At 25.6% G+C, this 9,577-nt stretch overlaps 2 protein-coding genes and 1 pseudogene across 2 annotated transcripts; 2 read left to right on the top strand and 1 right to left on the bottom strand.

Moving 5' to 3' along the window:
- Window positions 1-3,898: 3,898 nt before the first annotated feature.
- Window positions 3,899-6,807, top strand: LOC113373839. The gene is made up of 8 exons (XM_026614112.1): window positions 3,899-3,940; window positions 4,007-4,081; window positions 5,008-5,174; window positions 5,440-5,650; window positions 5,717-5,801; window positions 5,980-6,191; window positions 6,265-6,480; window positions 6,556-6,807. Exons 1-8 carry the CDS (start codon window positions 3,899-3,901, stop codon window positions 6,805-6,807), a joined length of 1,260 nt encoding a protein of 419 aa, XP_026469897.1.
- A 278-nt stretch (window positions 6,808-7,085) lies between these two features.
- LOC113373840 (M-phase phosphoprotein 6-like) lies at window positions 7,086-7,591 on the bottom strand. The gene is given in 2 exon segments (XM_026614113.1): window positions 7,086-7,138; window positions 7,141-7,591. Coding segments are annotated over 2 exon segments (348 nt in total). The 5' UTR covers window positions 7,436-7,591.
- A 257-nt stretch (window positions 7,592-7,848) lies between these two features.
- On the top strand, window positions 7,849-9,159 carry LOC113373841 (annotated as a pseudogene).
- The last annotated feature ends 418 nt before the right edge of the window (window positions 9,160-9,577 follow it).

Here is a 9,577-nt window from a genome sequence, read left to right on the forward strand (position 1 = left end):
TCCCGGTCGAACGCACTACGCAAACTGCATGCAAAAGTAAATTTATGTAGACTCGAATAGGTTCAGGAATAAAGAAAATGTGTTAGTTTATAGAACATTTAAAAGTAAAAAAAAAACTTACCAGAAGAGTATTCTTAAGCAGACCACACACTGACGACGATATGATCACGACTGATTCTCTGGCAAAAAACTCCGGCCGTTGACTTACTTTGCGACAAAAATATAATGGCATAGTACCTTTATCTACGGTCGACATCTACGCGAGGAACACATCATTAAAACAGTTTACATCAGTGGTTTCCAAACTTTTTTGCACCGAACCCCCTGCTCTAATAAAAAAAACTGTTGCGCCCGTTAATTTTTTCAACAGTTTAATTGTATAAATACTACAGCTACAAATTAATATGCAATATTATGTAAAAATATGCATAAAAATTAATATTTTTTGTTTATTTTTCAATATCGTTTTCAAAACGTTGAATTCTTTTCGATAATAGTATACTGGAAGCTGATGTACGCGCCCCCCTTAGAGCAGGCTGGCAACCCCCTGAGGGATCGCGCCCCACAGGTTGGAAACAGCTGGTTTACATGTTAAATATAAGTTAATAAAAATAGAAATAATAAATAATTTAAATATGTATTAAAATAGAAAATGTTTTACCAAATTGAGTATTATTTTAATTGTGAAAACCACTGTAATAACCTGTTAACAACAACTACGTTTCTGTATAATACAGATGTCCAGAACAGCTTTACAAAAAAATTATTATGTCGCATATCATAAATAATCAATTAGTTACATTATCATCAGAACAATCAAACTATATAATACTCATTCATACCATAGTCAAAATGCTTGTAAATAAATCTTCATATATTTATTATACGTTGAGAAACTCATTACATTTTTATATATAATCTGTAATAATTCATGATGCTTATATTAAAAAACTGTACTTTACTACAACTCTAAATACATTAGTCTGATTTTAAAAATCCTAATAAATTTAATTAAAATTTCAACAATAATTAAGAATAACTGATATAAAATATGTGATAATATATATTTAACAAAAAAGGTTAACTGTTGCTTATTATGAAAAATACGAAACATCTGATGCAATTGACTAAATACCAATTTATTCCTCTGAACATAGATCAATCATTTGAATTTAATTGTAGCACTTGATAGAAAAAAAGTAAATATGAATTCAAATCAATAATAAATATAAGTAACTATGCGAATGCAATAAGTTTAGATTAAAAATAATGGAATTAAAATTATTCAATCAAGTTGATCAATTTTATATATTTTCAACAAAAGAAATTTAATCAATATGTTCATTTTGAGTGAAAAGTAGTATTAAAGTACCTTTAATAAATTATGAACACAAAAATGTCGTTCACAAAAATAATTCAATATACGATATATATATATATATATATATATATATATATATATATATATATATATATATAAGAATAAATAGGTCGACATTTTAAAAATATAGACTAATTAGTTTAAATTTTTTTTATATAATAAACTATTTTTTTAATAAAGAAAACATGGATATTAGAACATCTAATCACATTCATATATAAATATAAATCAAATATAGTTCCTATTTTATTTGTACAAAATATTATCAAACATACATTTTTAACGATAACTGCAACAAATTACCCAAAATAAAAACATTTTTCAAAACAACTATCTATGTTTATATGTAAATCAGTTAGATCAAGAAATATTAAATGTTGAAATCTTAATAATAAATATAATATTTTAGACTAATTATATCTATCATTATTTTTTAAATATGTATCTTTAAAATTTCAATCTTTATTGAAGTAGTTTTTATACCAAATAACAATAAATGATTGGATGCTTATCAATAATGCTTGACTTCTTAAATTTGCATTTATAGTTTAAAAGACATGGCATTACATTGCTTTGATATATAACATTTTGAATGTCTTTTTACAAAAGGTCTAATTCATAAATTTCATATAAAGCAAAAATCATTACGATTTTTATGCAAGGTAAAATATCACATATCAGTTTGAAAACTACTGGGCCATCTCAAGAAAATGTTTTAATAGTTTACAACCTAGTTTATTTATTTATTGATTATCCTTTATTATTTTATTATCCTGGTGGCCATTGCATTTGACGTCCTCCCATTACATAAAGATGCAAATGATAAATCGATTGTGCTCCACCACGTCCACCTGAGCCTTGCTAAGTACTTGCGTGTAACTAATATGAGATGACCTGGTGATAAACAATAATGAATATTGTGTTTATACAAATGAGATGTCCTGATAATAAACAACAATTAATATTTGTATGTGTAATATCAATTTGAATTAGTTTACAAACCTAATAGTATGTCACTGCCATCATCAGTTGCCTTTGACAACTGATTATAAATCAGTATTAACATATATTATTATTATATTATTATTGTCTAAAGTGTAATTCGATGAAGAATTAATATGTTTTTAGTATGGTTGAAAAGACTGCCTAGCTGTCAATAACTTGAAAATAATGAATATTATTAGAGGTAATGTTACAAAAAATTTAAATCAATATTATCAATAAATAATTTGTAGAAATTGTTTCTAACCTGTTTGGTTCTGTTTTAGATACATTTACAAACAGAAAGCAGCAAAATGGTTTCAATTGATAAACAAAGGTTGCCAAAATTTTACACAAGACTTATTTTCAATGGTTAAAATTATATAATCAAAATAAAACAGTTTTAATTCCATCCTGTTAAGTAGAAATTTGTTAGCATTGTTAATTTTTGTATTAGTTTAATCAAATTTTTAAAATTAAAATTCAAATTTATATTTGTAGTTTGTAATTTAGGTTATATTATGTAAATTTGTAAATTCTTAATTAAAATATGAAATAAAATTAATATAAAAAATGGTTTTATATTTACAGCAAATTCTATTAAATTTTTAAGTAACATCAAAGACAGCACACGTTAATTTAGTAATTTAGAAACGTAACAAAAACGAAATCGTTACGTGTTCGCGCAATTTGGAAACGTAACAAAAACAGGCCGTTACGTTTTTGAGGCGGAAATAGAAACGTCTGTGTGCCTCCTGGTTACGTAACCGTTATGTTAGACGTAACATCTTTTACGTACACATAACGTTTTAATTACGTTTTGTGGTTTACTGGGTATAATGCGTTTTTATTATGTTATTATAATTATGTTTACTTATCTATTATATATTGCATAATTACGATCAATATGCTTTTGGTCGTGATGCAATTAATGTTTGCAACCAAATGCAATTTTTGAAAATCTAAAAACTTATTGTTTTAAGTCAAAATTATTAGAAAAAATTATAAATCACAAAAAATATTTGTTGGTAGCTGTACTAGCTAAGTATACATACAAACATAGATAAAAGAAGAGTATACAAATTTCACATATGTTACTGGAGATAAAGAATATAGCAGGGTTATCGGTATTATTTATTCTTTACTCATTCATCAACATTATAAAAATAAACTTCGACATATTATTCTGGAAAAATTATGTGAAGAAATTATACGTTAATGAATTTTTAATAGTATAGAAAATTTATAAAATGTATACTCATTTTCTAATAAATTTCTAATATTTATTTAAAATTGAACATTTTATAAGTTAAAGATTATTAATAAAATTATTTTATTTATTTAAATATAATAATTGCATTTGAGAATCACTGTGAGTGATCTGTGAATGTTAAATTATGTATTTATGAAACAGTGAGTGTTTGTGAAACTTTAACAAAATTTTAGTGTTATGTTTATTAAAAAAGTATTAAGAACATGAAACATTTGAAACGTGACCGCTCAACAGTATACGAATCAAATGTTATACATTTCTAAATGGATTCAAATACTTCGGAAACTACTAGTATATTATCAGAAGTAAATATAGACAAAACATAAATTTATCTCAATAATAAGATAATTCACATTATATTATCTTTCAAGACACATCAAAGTGTACGAACTCCAGATTCCGAAAGTCACAACACGTCTGCAGTCTTAGATTATTGCAAATGCAAGGTAAAAAAATATTTAAGTACTGCCAAAAATTTTAATATCTTGTTTATTAAAAATATTTATCCGCTAGTAAACAAATTAAATTCAAACCAAATAAATTGGTTTAAAAGTTATTATAATATATATTCAATAGTATATTGAATAGTATATATTATTCAATAATATATAGTTCAATATATTGAACAATAATATTATTATTGGTTCTAAATAACTGCTCAAAAAAATAATTAAAATTGAATATTTTTTATAAAATTAAAAAATAGTGTATTTATATAAATTGTGTAAATTTAGGAAAAAATATCTTGAAAAAAAATGCAGTAAAATAATAGTTGGAAATATTCAGAAAATCTATAGAAAATACACAATTTTTTAGTTTTATAAAAAATATTCAATTTTAATTATTTTTAAAAATTATTAAATTTATTTTAAAAAATATCTATAGATATCAATAATGAATAAATTTATCGCTTTTTTATTATATTATCTCAAAGTAATATATAATATATATTTTATAATTATTATAAAATCTCTCTCCGTTCTAATTTAAACCGATTAATTTCTTTATGAGATGAAATTGAAAAAAAATGTAAATTTAAATAATTCATTCAATTACATTTTATTAATCATCTTTAATTTTGTTTTATTATTCTTTTTTTATATATCAATTATTTATAATTTTTCGCACTCTTCTCACTATATTAATTTCTATTATGAACTTGAAATAATTCAATTTCAAGTTCCACAATTTCTATATCAACATCATACTGATTGTCCGTTGCTTTGTCTAGCCTCATCAGTTATTATCACAATATTTATTGTTTTGCACATGGAGGTCATTGCCATGGGCAACAGGAACAATAAATACAATTATATTGAACGAAAAACGTATTTAAAAAAATCGAAAATTAAATTAAACGTACCTTTTTAAGCTATTACTGCCGTATGCTTGCATTCTTGGATTGATGGGCCTAAGGCCTATGTCAATAGAAAGATCTGCTACATGGAGCCCTACATCGTTGTTAGGACATACACAGACTGCATTTATTGGTATTTCTCTATTATTTGGTTACTTTATTCAATTTGCTACTTGTTTTAGGTAAGTGAACTTATTATATATTATTATAACATTCAAAATATGAATAAATCGCCGAAAAATATTTATTATATAAATTAAACTCACCTTTGTTTACTATAGCACGTGGGCGTTTTTTAAATATTTCGGCTCCTGAAAACCGTTAGAGCGGATGTACACGTTAGAATCTAAATCGATTTTATGACTTCTCTTCCTTTTAGATATTAATTCTGATGACTAATGTTAACAATTTAATAATCCATTACTATTAATACCTTATGGTTTCCAGACGAGATAGAGGATATTGTTTGAGAAATAATAACTCATCTTCAGACATTTTAGTAAAATCATCACAATGGCCAAATGATGAAAGAATTTGCAATGCAAGTATATTATTTAGCTACGTAATTCCTGGCTTATTGCATTTTTTTGGATACATATATTCTGTTATTATATTTCGAATTTCTGACAATGAACATTTGCAACACTTGATAGAACGGGTATAAAATTTAATATAGATGTATCACATAAAAAACTGAGAAATTTAGGAAAGTGTTTTTTTTAAGGTCTTCATATTATCATCAAGTCCTGGAGAATTGACAAAAAATCCCAAAAAAATACTACGAGTATTATGGAGTTTTATAATATTCGGTTTGCTTTGGACAGTTTGCTCTTGCATGACTGTAAATTGGATGACAATTAAGGAAGACCATATTGGCTGAAGTGGATTAATTCATGGTTTGAACAAAACACTTTTTATTATTATTATCATAAATTGAGCAATGTTGACTACAAATTTCACATTTTTCTAATTTGTTTTTTAAAACAGGTAGAAATTACCATAGCGGTTTTATTTTTAGGCCTTCCATGTTTAAGACCATTCTAAAAGCTTTAGTTATATACACTACTTTATGCCAAGATGCAGTTCAAGCTACGGTAATAGCTTGTTATTGTATTCAAGTGCAACTACTCAAATATCAATTACAGTTTTTGCGAGAAAGACTCGTCCAAAGAACAATCCAACCACTTGATTGGATGAGAGCAAGTCTTCATATTTTAATCAAACATTAATGTATGAATTGTAATCTATAATAATATATGATATTTATTTTAGGAAATAAGTGAATTTCGTCTATTGTTAAGACATCTAAATGAAAAAGTGTCACCAGCAATAGGACTTTTCACAATTGTAAATGTTTCATGGACTTGTTCAGGTCTAATATGGTTGTTAAATTATGATAATATTGAAAGTAGCAAGCTTTGTCATATAACAGCTCACATATTAAATGTTTTTTTGTGGCTGGTTATAACAGCAGCACCTTTTATTCAAGTAAGAACATTGCAAGTAAAACAGAATAAAATATTCTAATTATTTCAAATTAAATAATGTTTTTTATATTTACAGGCTGCTAGATTGACAACAACCTGTGTTTCGCTGAAAAGTGTAGGACATGAAATTGTAGTAAGACCTTTTGTACATATGGATACATCACATGAAGATCTACACACAGTTTTGCTTTATACATCAACTTTAAGTATAAGTGCCAAATTATTTAGAATACCCGTGACGCCCCGTTATCTATGTTTTATAATATCTATGGCCTCAGTTATAACACTAATTTTGGGAATGTGTCATTTTTTGCAATTTAGCCCATAAGTGAAACTGTTAAGACGTAATAATTTAGTGTGCATATCAATAACAAAAATTTTGTAACTCTAGCTAGAATATAAATTTATTCTACAAAAATATTATGCAATATATGATTACAACTATTATTTCATAACATATCAGTTTTAAAATTAATTACTTATATAAATTATCATAATTTGGTTTGAGAAACTTTGAAGGTGTATTCCTTTGTTCAGTGTTTTTTCGCTTAATATTATACTTTGAATATGTTCTAGATTCATTATTTCCCCGCTGTCCCGTCTTGTCTATATAATATTTTTTGTCATCTCTTTATCTGTAACATCTGCCTCATCTTTTGGTGTTCTTTGGCAGCCTTTTCTAATTCTTCGAGTTCAAGAATTCTTTCAATTTCAGGATTCATACCTTTGTATGATAGTCTACCAATAAGTAAGTCTTCACATATGGCAAAACTTGTTTCTTCTATATATTGTGATCCTTTGTTGTGTCTCATTTTGTCTGTGATTTCATTGCTATACATATTCCTACCTTCCTCATCTTCTTGCTCCTGTTGAAACTTTTCTTTTGTTCTTTTCATGAATTTCATTTCCAAAATTGATTTGGAAAGTTTCCTTTTGTGATTTTCTCTAGAAGTCATTTTGGTAATTGTGTTTTTCACTCTATAATTAAAAAGTCTTAAATTTTGACAATGAATAGTAAGAGGTTATATATTTATTAGTGGCATGGCAAATAGGTTATATTAATCGTTCATGTGAAATTGTGAAGTATGATCGAAGTAACTGTCACAATAGATCGACCATAGATGTTTTGAATGGTTTTAAGTAAGTGTGAAGTTTTTATTATTCGAGATAATCAAAACAAAATATTGTAGTAAAATTTCATCAAATTAATTGTTAGTGTGAATAAACTTCACATATTTATATAATCAAAACTATAACAAAATATGATCATTCGCAAAATATTGTCGCCCTGCCATCTTTTGCCAAGATCTGTCAAACATTTTGACATCTGATCATTGACAGCTCTCTTGACAGTTTGAAATTTTGACAGCTTTAATATTATTTTTAATTGCAAATTAAATTAACATAAATTTTAAATATTTATGAAAGAATGGATAAAAGTAGTGTGGTGGAGGTATATTTTGCAGATGATGTTTTAATGATGAATTTGTTATAATACATCCATGAATAATATTTATAAATTCAATTACAGACAAATGTAGATGATCCTCTAAATTCTAAAGAAAAAGAAAAATGTGATTCAAATGTACGAACACAGATCTTTCATAAGGAATATCAAATATTAGCTGAATAGTAAATATTAATTAATTTGTTTTACTTATTAAATGCTACATCTTTACATATTTATATTAAAAGTTATTTATTTCAGCAAATTGATACAAAATGAAAATATTACGAATACATACGTTATTCCTTCCTTTGAAAGCTCATTTTGTAAGTAAAATATGTAACCAAAATAATATATAAGTTTATAATACTTATTCGATTTCGAATAGTTCTTCATAATTGAAAGAATATATAATTATAAGAAACCTTAAATTTTTAGTTAGTTTTAACTTTTTTTCTTTATTTATTATAATGAGTTAATATATAAATAGTTTCATTCAAATAAATCTATAAATTTTTACAGTGTGGTTTGGAGTTATATTTTTACATGAGGATTTTATGCAGAAGCTGTATTTAGATTTAATATAATAATACCAGAAACATTTCCTGATAGTGGGGTCCCAGTAAGTAAATATTTGAAATAATTAACTATTTGAATAAATGAAATTTTTGTTTTCACATAACTGCCGTACATCTGAATTTCTAACGCTTTTAAATTTAAAAGTCATTTATATATATTTCTTGTATAAATCTAAAAAAATATATGTTTTTAGACTGTGATATTCCAAAATAAAGTATACCACCACACATCAATGAAAATACTGGGTGTTTAGATCTCTCTATAGGATTTTCCAATTGGAAATTTTCGGATAATCACATTTGGCAACTGTTAAAGTATATAAAATGGGTATTTCATAATGCAGATGCCAATCCCAGAAATGAAATTTTAAATAAAGAAGCTTTTGAATTATTGCACAGCAACAGATCAGAATTTACAGATAAAGTAAAACTATGTGTGCAGGCAAGTATAGAAGCCATATATGATCCACCACCTACTACTGATAAACATTATATAGCATTTGAAAAATACAATGAAGCAATACATGAGCCATTACGAGAGATGCTTAGGAATGATGAAAGCAAATCATTACCAGGGACGTTAACAGATAATAGATCTAGCGGTAATTTAGGTCTGTCTTGGATTGAAAAAGGATCTTTCACACCCTCTTTCTAAAAACAATTCAGATGAATCGACATAGCAGAATAAAAATATGAAATACAATTATGAGATTTGCTGATTAAAAACAACTCATCTGATTTATTACATATCGGTTTTATAGAATTTTGTGAAGATTTATTTATTTGAAAAGTGTCCTTTAACGTCTATTTTATTATTAATATTAGGTTTTCATAAAATGAGATATTAACTTAGTTGATAGAGTTTACAAATTTATTACAAATATTTTTATTGCTCATGCAAAATATTCATCAACACTCTTCAAAGCATTACAACAATCTTCAAAGAAGTAGTATAAGAACTTAGATTAATTTCCATTAACTACAATTTAAAGAAATAATTGTTGTGAATATATAATTTATTTATCTAATTTAGATTCTAAAGCAATACTAGTTATAGTTTTCAGGTTGTCATA

Source organism: Ctenocephalides felis, unplaced genomic scaffold (genome assembly GCF_003426905.1).
Source record: "Ctenocephalides felis isolate EL2017-DRISC unplaced genomic scaffold, ASM342690v1 CF-g0.4_SCAFFOLD_01604, whole genome shotgun sequence".
In the NCBI taxonomy this organism is placed as follows: domain Eukaryota; kingdom Metazoa; phylum Arthropoda; class Insecta; order Siphonaptera; family Pulicidae; genus Ctenocephalides; species Ctenocephalides felis.